The 14,293-nt window shown below is 52.5% G+C and overlaps 2 protein-coding genes across 2 annotated transcripts; both read right to left on the bottom strand.

The window, feature by feature from the left end:
• Positions 1–1,594: 1,594 nt before the first annotated feature.
• Positions 1,595–2,494, bottom strand: LOC129197007 (olfactory receptor 14J1-like). The gene has a single exon (XM_054804975.1). The coding sequence runs from the start codon at positions 2,492–2,494 to the stop codon at positions 1,595–1,597; it is 900 nt and encodes a 299-aa protein (XP_054660950.1).
• A 10,370-nt stretch (positions 2,495–12,864) lies between these two features.
• Positions 12,865–13,719, bottom strand: LOC129197008 (olfactory receptor 14A16-like; the record flags this gene model as incomplete). Its single annotated transcript, XM_054804976.1, has 1 exon — positions 12,865–13,719. A coding segment is annotated over exon 1 (855 nt), but the record flags the coding sequence as incomplete, so codon positions are not given.
• Positions 13,720–14,293: the final 574 nt, after the last annotated feature.

Genomic DNA, 14,293 nt, shown 5'->3' with positions numbered 1-14,293 from the left:
TGCATGCAGGTGGTTTCCCAGGGGATGTTACTCTCTAAGTCAAGTGACCTGGGGACACTGTGTGTCCCACGTACATTCATGGTGTCCCCAGGAACAGCTGTGGGCATTTGTGCTCACTCAGGTTCCTCCCACCACACGCACACCATGTGCATGCTTACGACTCATCTGTACGATGCCAAGATGGACTTGTGACCTGGTCACTCGGTGTCCCTCCGTGGAGGCACAAACAACCCCTCTGAGCTGGGGTGGGAGGCCAGTGCTGGCAATGGTGGTTGTTCTTGGCTGCTGTGTGACGATGACCCCGGGGCAGCTTTCCCGGGGTGCCCAGCACACATGGGCACAGAGCAGGTCCTGCTCTGCTGGTGCTTCATGGCTCTGCCAGGAGGCCTGGCTGTGCGAGGACACTGCTGTGTGCCCCCACCCTGCACACTCACGCAGCTGAGGTGGACACCGGTGTTTCCCTCTCGCTGGCACTTCCCAGCCCAGACATCCCAGCCCCTTCCCAGCTCTCACCACTCCCCTGCCCTCTCCCCAGGTGAGCAGAGCATCCCAGTCTGTGCTGGTCCCTCAGCAGGAAATGGAGAAGATGGAGGTGAGTGACAGTGTCTCTCTGGCTGGCATGCTGAGGAGATCTCCACGCCAGGCAGCCTGCAGCCCCCCTGCCAGTCCCGCTCCCCAGGACAGCACAGAGTCCTGGCCCTAGGGCTCCTCTGGCAGCTCCCGCTGCCCCAGTGGCAGGGCAGCCTGCCCCAAGCTGGCACCCGCAGCCAAGGCTTTCTCTTTCCATGTCTGCCCTGCACACACATGGTGCCCTGCTCTTCTCCCAGGACATCCCATCTCCCCACAGAGCCTTTCCGCAAGGTGGGCACATCTGTGCTGGCCTGGCCAGCCATTCCTACACCCCCTGCCCATGCTCTCCACAGCCCTTGAGCTGGTGGAGCTGCTCTGCAGAGCAAGTGGGCTGTGGGGCCTGGGGTCACAGGGGCACTCTGCAAGGGACGTGCTGGTCAGGCTGGGAGGCAGACCCAGCTCAGGGACATCACTGCCACTGACTGCCTCCCACAGAGACTCTTATGTGGCCATGGAGGCTGCTCAGAGGAGACCTGCCTTATTGCCAATGCCATGAGATGTGTTTGGGTGCTGCACCGCATCCAGTCTATTGAATTCCACTGATGGCAAACCTCTCTTGAGAGGCCAGCTCTGTCACAGATCTGCTGTGCAGGGACTCTGTATACAGGAACTGCCTCTGCAGCTCCAGAGAAGGTCTCAGAGGAAAAATCTCAGTCACAAATGTCACTGCAGTGTTGTTTTTAATGTTTTAATGCACAGGGGGTGTGGAAATTCATTTAGAATTTCTCTGGATCAAATCAGACAGGTCATTAATGAATTAGAATTGGTATGAATAATGAAAATTTTGTGGACAACATTATCACAACTGAAAAAAAGAAAATTTTAAAAACTAAAATCAAGAATAACATCAACAACTAGAAAACATACAAAAGACAGGCTGGGCCTGTCATGAGTTCTGTTACGGGTGAACTGTAGGAGGAGATGGGCAGTATATTGCTTCTGAAAAACATCTAGTCATCAGTGTCTAAACTGCACCCTTGAGCTCCTGGTTCCTCATGCTGTAGATGAGGGGGTTCACTGCTGGAGGCACCACCGAGTACAGAACTGCCACCACCAGGTCCAGGGATGGGGAGGAGATGGAGTTGGGCTTCAGGTAGGAAAACATGCCACTGCTGATAAACAAGGACACCACGGCCAGGTGAGGGAGGCACATGGAAAAGGCTTTGTGCCGTCCCTGCTCAGAGGGGATCCTCAGCACGGCCCTGAAGATCTGCACATAGGACAGCACAATGAAAACAAAACACGCAAAGAATAAACAGGCACTAACCACAATAAGCCCAAACTCCCTGAGGTAGGCATCTGAGCAGGAGAGCTTGAGGATCTGGGGAACATCGCAGAAGAACTGGTCCAAGGCATTGCCATGGCACAGTGGAATTGAAAATGTATTGGCTGTGTGCAGCACAGCATAGAGAAACCCAGTGCCCCAGGCAGCTGCTGCCATGTGGACACAAGCTCTGCTGCCCAGGAGGGTCCCGTAGTGCAAGGGTTGGCAGATGGCAACGTAGCGGTCATAGGACATGACTGTGAGAAGATAATACTCTGCTGGCATAAGAAAGTAAAAGAAAAAGACCTGAGCAGCACATCCTGTGTAGGAGATAACCTTTGTGTCCCAGAGGGAATTGACCATGGCTTTAGGGACCGTGATGGAGACGGAGCCCAGGTCAAGGAGGGAGAGGTTGAGGAGGAAGAAGTACATGGGGGTGTGGAGGTGGTGGTCGCAGGCTATGGCAGTGATGATGAGGCCATTGCCCAGGAGAGCAGCCAGGTAGATGCCCAGGAAGAGCCAGAAGTGCAAGAGCTGCAGCTCCCGTGTGTCTGCGAATGCCAGGAGGAGGAAGTGGGTCATGGAGCTGCAGTTGGTCATATCCTTGTTCTTGACACGCGGACATTGTCCTAAGGAGGAAAAGACGGGAAAATTACAACAGACTTCTCTGAGCAAAGCCACTCCATTTTTCATAGACATCCCATCCCCCTCCCCCAATTCCAAGGCTTTTCCTCTCTTTGCTTTGTGCTGGCTGAGTGTGCTGTGAGGAGCAGGACCTCTGCCCCTGTGCTGCCAAGGAGTCAGCTCTGCCCTGCTGCAGTGAGTACATGGGAGCTGGTTCTTGGCTTCCCCAATGGTCACAAGGGCTGTCAGATGCAATTCACCCTTGATGGAAATGTTCAATATCTGCACTCACCACTCCAGAGAGTGTGGGCTGCAGAAGAGAGGCTGAGCATGTCTTTATGGTGATTTTCTCTGTTGTTTTTTTCGTTTCCACCATCACTTCTGGTATTTTTAAGGGAAGAAATCCCCTTTTTTATGACTGAAAGTGTGGACTCTTAGGACAAGACAGGGAAAAGGGCTCAGGTCTCTGTGTCTCAGTGCAGAGTCAGGAGAGCTGCATTGCCCATCAGTCTTGGTCCCAGATGCCCTGTGCTTTTGCTTCTTCTACATTGAGGATGGCTGTGCACACAAATTACTCTTTAAAAAAAAAAGCAGCTAGATTCTAATGAGAGCAAGGGAGTGCTGTTTCAAAGGGCAGATCTGTAAACTCTTCTTTTTCAAGCACATAGGTGGAGTTGTGATGGAGAGGGTAGGACACAGCCCCTCTCAGAGAGAAGCAAAGGAATCTGAGAGGAGACTGGCAACCCATGAGGGATGGGTCAGCACTCCCTGGGATCCTACAGCACAGCCGTGCCTTTCTGGGGGACAGCACGCGAGACCAGTGAGATGCACTAAGCAGAAAATCAAGTCTCCTGAAGATGGGATATCTTAAATGGAGAGTCACCTCATTGCTCAGCAGACATCTAGAGTGAGGGACCACAAGAGAGCAGCCCGAAGGCAGCCTAGCCCAGGGCTTGCCTGCAGTTTCCTCCCACTCCCTGCCCATGTCTCTGCTGCCTGGAGCTGTCCCTGCCAGGAGCTGGTGCTCTGCCCACACCTCTCCTCCCTGTCCCTGCTCACAGAGCCCATCCCACCCTCTGTGTGCTCAGCTCTGCCCTGCAGACCCCTCCTGGCAGCAGGGCACTGCCCAGCGGCACCTCTGTGTTGGCAGGTCTTAAGGAGAAGAGCAGATCAACCCTGAAGACAGCACAAAGGTGATGTGAATGCTTTGTGTAGGCAGAGGAAAGGGTGAAGTGACTTTATCAGGTGCCTTGAAAAACCTGTTCATCACTCACTGTAATGCTGGAGGAGTCTTGGTCTCCTGTGCAAACCTGACAGCTCCATCACTGTTTCCTCCGACCATCACAGCAGGGAATTGAAAGCACCAACCCTGGGAAGCACCTTTCTTTCCATGTAGCCCCTGTCTTGACGTGCTTCTTGAAAAGTGGCCTGGGAAATGTCCCAGGGGTGATCTGGAGCTGTGAATAACCCTGACCCACACAGCACCCTCAGACCAGCAGAAGGACCCTGCCCTGCCCTTCCAGGGGGTCGCTCCTTCCACCCACAGCTTCTCCCTGCAGTTGCATGGGGAGGTCCCTGAGCAGGCTGAGAGTTGACACGGGAAGGCAGAAGATTCCCCTGGTGTGGAGGGACCGTCCTCTGAAGTACAACCCTGGGCACCTCCAGCTGAAAACTGTGGCTACACAGCTATTCAAAATTGCCTAAAAAAGCCCACCCCCTCCATAAGCTTCAGCCGTTCCAGCTTTAGGAGATGTCTCCAGGAACTACAGCTGCATTGCCCTGCACCCAGAGTCTTACTGTGTCAAGGGCTCTCAAGATTTCTCCTTCCATGAGCTCTCAGTCATCCTCCCAGTCCTGACCGCCTTTAAGCTCTTCACCTGCCTTGCTCATCTCCCTGAGATACCCTGGCAGTGCCTTTCGCCCTGCTGCGCTTGGCAGAGGAGCTGCTCCTGGCCAGAGATGTCTCTCTGCAGCACAGCCCACTTGCCATGAGCTCTCTCCATCCCAGGAGACCAGCATCAGAGGACCAGCCCAAGGCGGCATGTTAATGACCCCTCTGGTGGGTTTGGGGATGAGTCCATGAAGCTCAGGCCCTGAGAGGAAGCTGATGAAACCTCTCCAGAAGTCACAGTCCAATGCAAACTCCACAGTTTCTTGGAGCATTAATGGGTCCCCCTGAGGGCCATCCCTGACAAAGCAACTCTGGGGCTGGTTAGAGCAGGCAAGTGGAGGCAGTGATGACAGGTAGGCAAAGGCAATGGCAAGGTGGCTCTGATGCTGAGTAATCCTGGGTGTGTTTGATCAAGCCAAAGGGCCAAGCTGTGACCCCCAGCCCCTGTGAAGGGAGGTCCTGTCCCACACCCAGGTCTCAGGGCTCTTCCTGGGGCAGAGGTTTGTGGGGACGTGCAATGCCAAGTGCAGGATGATGATACAACACCTCCCAGGCTCTTGGGTGGAGACAAGGAGGCCATTAGGCCCTCGTGCTGTAAGGATTAGGTGTCTCCTGGTAGGCCTTGCTGACACAGCCAACAGCCACAGCCAATGGGAGCAAGACCTCAGCTCTGTTGAGGGCTTTCAACTTTGTCATCTCCCTTGACCATCTCCACCACAGGTTGTCCTATGGTGTCCTAAGCCTGCACCTGTTTCCTTGAAGGCTGTGGACATCCACTGTGCTTGCCATCCGTGCTCTAACTTGAGACTCTTCCTACCCTTACTGATATCTCTCCATCCTCATGGGCTGTTTGTTGAAATACAAAGCTATGGCTAATCCAGACTCCTTCTGGGTGGCCTGTTGTACCACAGCACTGCACTTGGGATGATGTTTCATGTAATTCAAAGTTACGTGAAACCTTCCTATCCAGTCTCAACTTCCAAAGCTTCCCTTTGTGCCATTATTTCTTTCTCGTGTTGTTTCCCAATGTTGAGAAAAACTCCACCATCTCTGAAACCACACTTCAACCAGTCTCAAGATAGTCTGGGTGGCCATGGTCGTCCTAATGCAGACCTGTATGCAGGTGGCCTTGTTCATGGCTTGAGCCATGAGGAGTTGCAGGGCTCTACAGACACAGGCAGGAATTACCATGAACACAGTCTCCAAAACACTGAATGTGATTTCAAAACCAGCCCGTCCAGGATCAGCGGATGTATTCAGTTTTCATGGCAAGGTTTTTATAGCAGGGGGAGCTTCAGGGGTAGCTTGTGTGAGAAGATGCCAGCAGGTTCCCCTATGTCCAATAGATCCAATGCCAGCCAGCTCGAAGATCAACGTGCCCTTGGCCAAGGCTGAGACAATGAGCCATGGTGGTAGCACCTCTGTGATAACTTATTTAAGAAGGGAGGGAAAAGAACCAAACCACCAGGAGCAAATGCAGTCAGAGAGAGGGGAGTGAGAAGATGTGAGAGGAACAACTCTGCAGACACCAAGGTCAGTGAAGAACGATGGGAAAGAGGTGCTCCAGGTGCTTGAGCAGAGATTCCCCTGAAGCCTGTGGAGACGACCATGGTGAGGCAGGCTGTCCCCCAGCAGCCCATGGAAGTTAGCAGTGGAGCAGCTATCCACCTCCAGCCCACGGAGGACTCCATTCTGGAGCAAGTGGATGCACCTAAAGGAGGCTGTGACACTGTGGGAAGCCTACGCTCCTGGCAAGACCTGTGACCCTGTGGAGAGAAGAATCCACGCTGGAGCCGGTTTAATGGCAGGACTTGTGACCCCATAGGGGACCCATGCTGGAGCAGTCTGTTCCTGAAGACTGCACCCCATGGAAGTGACCCACACTGGAGCATTCCATGAAGAACTGCAGCCCGTGGGAAGGACTCATGTTGGAGAAGTTCGTGGAGGACTTTCTCCCATGAGAGGGACCCCATGCTCAGCAAGGGAAGAGTGTGAGGAGTCCTCCCTCTGAAGAGCAAGGAGCAGCAGAGACAATGTATTGGGACAAACAGACAAACTGCTTGGGAGGGGAAGGAGGTCGAGAATATTGGGAGTGAAGTTAAGCCTAAGAAGAAGGGAGAGGCTGGGGAAAGGTGTTTGAAGATTTCTTCTTACTTCACATCACACTACCCTGATTTGATTCATAATAAATTGAAGGAATTTCATAGAAACATAGAATCATAGAATGTTTTTTGTTGGAAGAGACCTTAAAGATCATCTAGTTCCAAACCCCCTGCCATGGGCAGGAACACCCTGCACTAGCCCAGGCTACCCAAAGCCCCATCCGACCTGGCCTTGTCCAACCCTGCTCATTGTGATTCTATGATTCTATGACTCTGTGACTCTGTGACCCTATGACTATGATTCTATGATACTATGATTCTATGTTTCTGTGTCCTGTGCAAGTTGGTGTGACCCTATAACTGTGAGCAGTGAGTATGACCCTCCTGTGAGCAGGAGGTTGGACTAGAGCCCTCCTGAGGTCCCTTCCAGCCCAAAGGATTTTGTGTTTCCCTCCACTACAGGGCTCTTCCCTTGGTAGTGGTAGGGAAAGCACTCAGGTTCCCTGTCACCATGGAAAAAAGTCAGACCTAAGTATGGTTGGATCAAGTGCAGCTTTCTTGTCCCACTCCAGTCAGTCTCTCTCAAGCTGAAGGCCATTTGGCAAGTACCTCCAAACAGCCCTGATCATATCCTTGCCTTCACCTTGTATTTTCTTTTTGGCCTCTTTTGCCCCTCCCAGATTCCTCCCTTTGATCACCCTCTTGCCCTCCCATACAAACAGCCCACCTCTGGTTGCCCTTTCCTCATCGGCCCTGGTTTTGCTTGCTTTGTACCCTCACTTGGTGTTTCTGGGATGGTTACCATGTTAACACTGACCTTGGCTTGCTCTTTCATTTAAGTGAAGGCTCAGGGAAGGACAGCAGTAGCTGGAGAAATCTGGAAAGTTGCTCTCAGAGATGAGACAGAAACACCAAAGCATTCAGGCCAGAAGGGACCTTGGGAGTACTCCAGAGCAACCTCCCACCCACTTCAGGATGAACAGTAAATTCCCACCATGTTCCTCAGGGCTTTCTTCAACAGTGTCCTGAAAATGTTTCCTGGGGATTTTGTCTGAGATCACTGGGGGCCTCCAGGGAACTCTCTGAGGAAGCTGCGGGTGCCTTTTGCTGCCAGGTCAGGAGAGTCACAGGATTCCTTGACTCCCAGCAAGTGGCTAGTAACCTTGAGCAGCTTCTAACAAACTCTGTCCACCGTCCTTGATCAACAGGTGCATTGCTGAGAGGCTGATGAAGCTTTTCTGGCCTTTGGACTATTACCCCCTGGTGTTCTTCCATGTAGGTACCAAGGATGCATCCAAACTGGGAAAGTATTGAGCATCACTACATGGCTCTGGGGGTGATGGACAAGGGCTTGGTGGCCCAGGTGGTGTTCCTTTGGTGGCCCAGGTGGGAATTTTGGAGGAGTGAGAATAGTCAACAATCATGTGAGGCAGTGATGGATGGAATAGGCCAGCAAAGTGTGATATGAACAAAAGGAAGATGACCATCAGGAAATCAGGGCTGGAGTGGAATCACCTCAAGCGAATGCACCCAAGTCAGACAGTGCCATTGGGACAGTGACGTGGTTTAGCCCCAGCCGGTAGCTGGGTGCCACGCACTACTCACTCACCCCTCCCCCGGCGGGATGGGGAGGAGAACAGAAAAAAAACCAACGGCAAAGCCTCGAGGGTTGGGATAAGGGCAGTTTACTGGGACAGCAAGGGAGAGGGAAACAATCAAAAACAGTACTGATAACAGATATTCACAATGGGTGATAACAAAGAACAATTTACCGATCAGACTACCGACCGGACGCTCAGCCTGTCCCGGAGCCACCCCGAACCCGCCCCTGCCCGACTAGCCCCCTTTTATGGTGAGCATGATGTCACATGGTACGGAATAGCCCCCGGCCAGCTTGGCTCACCTGTCCTGGCTCTTTGTGAAATTAACTCTATCCTTGCCAGAACCAGGACAGACAGCATTGTGGTGAATGATCTCATTCCCTTTCTGGACAATCAGCACGGCTGGGCACCTCTCTGAAGTGCCTGTGCACTAATGAGCACAGCGTGGGGAACCAAGAAGAGGAATTAGAAGTTTGTGGGCCATTATGGAGCTGTGATCCCATTGGGAAAAGAGACATCCTGGGATACCTCACACAGCTGGAGTGCTAGGAGGGAGGGAGGGAGGGAGGGAGGGATGGATGGATGGATGGATGGATGGATGGATGGATGACACATCTTCAGGATGACCTGGACGTTTTTTTGCAGAGAAGAAGTTCCCCTTTAAGTGAGAGAACAGTGGGAAGGCATGGACCTCTGCCTTGGGATAAATGATGAGCCAGTCGAGAGCTTATGGGTCAGGATTAACAGGCAGACCAACATGGGTGACCTTTTAGTGGGTGGCTGTTATTGAGTGCTTGATCAGGAAGAAGCGGAGAAGGCCTTCCTCAGACCACTGGAAGAAGCCTCATGTTCTCACACGCTGGTCCTCATGGGGGAATGGAACCACCTTGGTAGTTGCCTGAGGGGCAACATAGCAGGGCACAAGCCATCCAGAAGGCTTCTGGAGGACATGAGTGACAACTTCCTAAGCATGCAGAGATGGGATTAGGAAAACCAAAACCCATCTCGGGTTTAATCTGGTGTCCTGGTTTCAGCTGAGACAGAGTTAATTGTCTTCCCAGTAGCCAGTCTGGGGCTATGTTTGGGATTTGTGCTGGAAACAGTGTTGATAACATAGAGATGGTTTTGTTACACAGAGATGTTTTTGTTGTTGTTGTTGCTGTTCTTGCTGTTGTTGTTGTTGTTGTTGTTGTTACACAGAGTCAAGGCCTTTTCTGCTCCTCACACTGCCCTGCCAGCAGGATGGCTGGGGATGCACAAGAAGTTGGGAGGGGACACAGCCGGGACAGCTGACCCCAACTGACCAAAGGGACATTCCATACCATACGACGTCATGCTCAGCTTATAAACGGCTTGGGGTAGAGGAAGGACAGGGGGGAGCGGCAGCATTTGGAGTGATGGCGTTTGTCTTCCCGAGTCACTGTTACATGTGACAGAGCCCTGCTTTCCTGGAGATGGCTGAACACCTGCCTGCCGATGTCTTGCTTTGCTTGCACGTGTGGCTTTTGCTTTGCTTATTGAACTGTCTTTATCTCAACCCATGAGTTTTCTTACGTTGACACTTCCAATTCTTTCCCACATCCCGCTGTGGGGGAGTGAGCGAGTGACTGCGTGGTGCTCAGCTGCTGGCTGGGGTAAAACCACAACAGTCCTTTTTTGGCGCCCAACATGGGACACGAAGAGTTTGAGGTAGTAACAGATTTGATTGGAATGTGCTGGATTGAATTTATAGCTGTTATTGCTGTTTAGCTATTAATTGGCAGGCTCCTGTGCTTGCCATGGGCTTGCTTGCCTTACTGTGTAGTAGAGTCCTGTGCTCGTTAGTGGCTGCTTTTTGCTTTTGCTGCTCGCTGTGCTGCTGTACTGCTTATCATCTTACTCTGCTGTGCCTGGGAGCAGTTTGACAACAGCAATGGCAATGTGTCTGGGCTGGCAGATAGCCAGGGCATTGCCGCTGTTTCCGTGCCGCTGTCCTGGACAGGCTGGAACTCCTGTGTGCACTCAAGTTGAAGGCACTGTGACCTGTGGATGAGTCCACATGGGAGCAGGACACCCCAAAGCATCTATGGCCACGGTTATATCTGCGCCGCAGCAAGTATAGCTCTGGAGGGATTGTGAGCCAGGGATAAGTCCATGCTAGAGAAGGTACACCGGAGAAGCATCTGTGTCTGTGCATGGGGTCATGCTGGAGCACCTCAAAGTGTGTGGCCGTGGATGAGCCCGCGACATCGTGGTGCTCAGTTGCTGGCTGGGGTAAAACAATGACATCTGGTGAGGGACCTGAAGAACAACAAGAAAAGGCTTCTACAGGTACAGAGAGAACAGATGCAAGACTAGGGAAAATGTGGGCCCACTGGTACATGGGCCACAGGCCCTGATGACAAAGGATATGGAAAAGCCCAAGACACTCAGTGCCTTCCTCCTCTTAGTCTTCACTGCAAAAAGTAGCCATCAGGCATCCCAGGGCCCTGAGACCAGAGGGGAATCTGGAGCAAGGAAGACTTAACGCTTGGTGCAGGAGTCTCAGGGTAGGGACCAGTTAAACAAACCAGACACACATAAGTCCACGGGTCCTGAGGGGATGCCCCCATCAGCAGTGTGCCCTGGTGGAAAGGAGGACAACAGCCTCCTGGACTGCCTTAGGAAGAGCAGTGCCAGCAGGTTGAGGGAGGTGATCCTTCCTGTCTACTCAGCACTGGTGACTCCACTTCTGCAGTGCTGTGTCCAGTGCTGGGCTGCCCAGGACAAGAGGGGTATGGGCTTCATGGAGTGAGTCCAGCAAACAGGGCCACAAAGACGATTAATGGACTGGAGCGTCCTTCGTACGAGATGCTGAGAGAGATGGGATTGTTTAGCCTGGAGATGAGAAGGCTGCAAGGGGGTTCTTGTCAATCTAGACGAATATCTGATGGGAGGAAGTGAACAAGAGGGAGTCAGGCTCTTCTCAGTGATGCCCAGCCATAGGACGAGAGGCAATGGGCACAAACTGAAACACAGGAGGTTCTCTCTGAACATCAGGCAACACTTTTTGACTGATCACTAGAATGGGTTGCCCAGAGAGATTGTGGAGTTTCCATCCATGGAGATACTCAAACACTGTCTGGACAGGGTCCTGCACAACCTGCTCCAGCTGACCATGCTTGAGTAGGAAGGGGTTGTACTAGACAGCCTCCAGATATGGGAAAGTGTGGGGCATGGCATGAGAACTGCCAGAGGTGACAGAGAACAGTGTGAGAAGGGAACACAGGTACAGGCAGCACCATGTGTCCCGGCTGGGTCTCACAGGCGGTTGAAGAGCAGAGACGTGAGAAGTGACCAGACTGCAGAGATAACTGAAGGGGAGCATCAGGGATCTTGTTGTCGGTCAAGTCTTGCAAGGCCTACAGTGCCCTGGGGAGCCATCAGAGAGGCCATTGAAGGGCCAGCTGACCTCGGCAATGGTATAGGAACTAGCCAAGTTGGGGATGGGAAGAGCAACCTTGGGATCAATGGGGCAGAAGTAATTGGTGAGGGTTGTTCAGTGGGGAGGGGAGTGGGGCAGAGAAAGGGAGGGATCCAAGTGGACTGGGAGGAAGAATTGTGTGGAAGGGGAGAGGAGAGGGATGCAAGGAGCCAGCTGCATGTGGGACAGGGTCAGGTCAGTGCTGGTTCAGCCCAGCCCTGTGCCTGCTCACTGTGGTCTGTCCTGCCTTCTTCTTCAACTCTGCTCCTGGCTGTTTGCTGTGTGACTCTTCTCACCAGCGTGTGTCTGTTTGGGGGTGAAGATATGTACATGCTTCTGTGGCCAGGCCAAGCGGGGCAGGCTGGAGGAGGAGGACAGCAGGATGTGGAGAGACCCAGGGCTGGAGCGGCCTGGTGAGGAATGGCCCCAAGGCTGCACAGGGCACCTGGGCAGACCCAAAGCCCAGGCCCACACTGGAGGGACTGTGGCTGTGGCTGTTCTGGTGGGTATGTGCTGCAGGGGATGCACCGACCACTTGTCACCTTCACACCAGACCAGCCGGAGAGGGGACCGGGAGGGGACTGTTTGTGGTGGTCATGGTGGTGTGTGTGCTGCTGGAGGTGTGGTAGCTGTAAAGGTGCTGTCCCTGGTTGGAGTTGGTCTGTGACGGGTCACCTCTGTCCATCTTTGTTTCCTTGCAGATACCGGGATTTAGCACTTTCTCTATGGGTGAATCCAGCTTGGGCCATCGCTCACCTTGGGGTGGGTCCAGTCACTGCCCACCACAGACATCTGCAGGCAATGATGAGCTTTCCTCTCCAAAACACAAGGAGAAACAAGCCCTTTTGGGGTGAAATTCCTTGGGCCTGTTGCTTACATCAGATTTTGAAGAACAGCTCAATTGTAAGGAACTGCATTGAGGACATGCCACTTTATTGCAGAGGTGCTATGAGAGAGTCTCCTCTGACCCAGGGTTAGGCACTTCTTTTATACAGGTGAGATAAAGCAAGTTCATTCCTCAGTAGCAGTCAGAAGAATCTAAATATTCATTTAGGAATAGAATAAACACCAACACAAATATTAAAAACAAACAAATGAACAACCAAACAAAACAAACCACAGCACAACCAAAAACCAAACAGATAACACTGACGATAATGATAAATACAAACAAAATAAAGGTCTGCTATTAGATAGTCTGAGAGTCACTTCTGAAGAGACATGGAAGGTTTATAATGACTCAAAAACATCCATGAAATCACTTTCTTAATGGCCTCCCTGAGCTCCTGGTTCCTCATGCTGTAGATGAGGGGGTTCACTGCTGGAGGCACCACTGAGTACAGAACTGCCACCACCAGGTCCAGGGATGCGGAGGACATGGAGGGGGGTTTCAGGTGAGCAAATAGGCCAGTGGTGACAAACAGGGAGACCACAGCCAGGTGAGGGAGGCACGTGGAAAAGGCTTTGTGCTGTCCCTGCTCAGAGGGGATCCTCAGCACGGCCCTGAAGATCTGCACATAGGACAGCACAATGAAAACAAAACACCCAAAGAATAAACAGGCACTAACCACAAGAAGCCCAACTTCCCTGAGGTAGTAATGTGAGCAAGAGAGCTTGAGGATCTGGGGGATTTCACAGAAGAACTGGTCCAGGGCATTGCCTTGGCAGAGTGGTATAGAAAATGTATTGGCCGTGTGCAGCACAGCATAGAGAAACCCAGTGCCCCAGGCAGCTGCTGCCATGTGGACACAAGCTCTGCTGCCCAGGAGGGTCCCGTAGTGCAGGGGTTGGCAGATGGCAACGTAGCGGTCATAGGCCATGACTGTGAGAAGACAAAATTCTGCTGACATAATGAAGATAAGAGAAAAGAACTGGGCAGCACATCCTGTGTAGGAGATGGCCCTGGTGTCCCAGAGGGAATTGGCCATGGCTTTAGGGACAGTGGTGGAGATGGAGCCCAGGTCGAGGATGGAGAGGTTGAGGAGGAAGAAGTACATGGGGGTGTGGAGGTGGTGGTCGCAGGCTATGGCAGTGATGATGAGGCCATTGGCCAGGAGAGCAGCCAGGTAGATGCCCAGGAAGAGCCAGAAGTGCAAGAGCTGCAGCTCCCGTGTGTCTGCGAATGCCAGGAGGAGGAACTCAGTGATGGAGCTGCCGTTAAACATTTGTTCCCTTTGCACACGAGGGCCTGTCCAAGGGGGAGAAATGCAGTGAAGAGTTAGGACAGACACCTCTGAGCAGAACCTATTCCATTCATCACAGTAAGCCACCACAAGTGTCCTCTGTCTGTCTTCATGCAGATCCCAGCATGATCCTTGGTTTGTGCTGGCTGAGGGTGCAATGCAGAGCAGGGGCCTCTTCTATGGGCTCCAGAGGAGTCAGTCCTGCTGTGCAGCAACAGGCAGAGAGGAAACAGGAGTGATCACAGGTTAAATCTACCCGTGATATAATAGAGATATGACCATTGTCTCTCCCAATTCACCTGAGTGCAGAACAGAACTGTGGGGGTTAGTTTTGTTGATTTTGCTCCCGTTACCCCTTTCCCACCTGAGGAGGAGGCTGAGGTGAGTGAAGGGACTTTATCAGGTTCCTTGAAGAGGTGTTGACCAATGGCTGTAATGCTGTCAGTGTCTTGCACTGTGGTGCTACCCTGAGAGCTCCATGACCATATTTGTGCACCACCACCACAAGAAACTGGAAAAGCACAGGATCCAGAAATCACCTTTCCTTCCAGGTAGC

This window comes from Grus americana, chromosome 27 (genome assembly GCF_028858705.1).
Source record: "Grus americana isolate bGruAme1 chromosome 27, bGruAme1.mat, whole genome shotgun sequence".
NCBI classification, from domain to species: domain Eukaryota; kingdom Metazoa; phylum Chordata; class Aves; order Gruiformes; family Gruidae; genus Grus; species Grus americana.
The sequence above is the reverse complement of the archived record's forward strand: the minus strand, read 5'-3'. Positions and strand labels throughout refer to the sequence as shown.

Bases quoted from the DNA above. Each gene is read 5' to 3' on its own strand.
- LOC129197007 (XM_054804975.1), bottom strand. From the start codon at position 2,494: ATGACCAACTGCAGCTCCATGACCCACTTCCTCCTCCTGGCATTCGCA.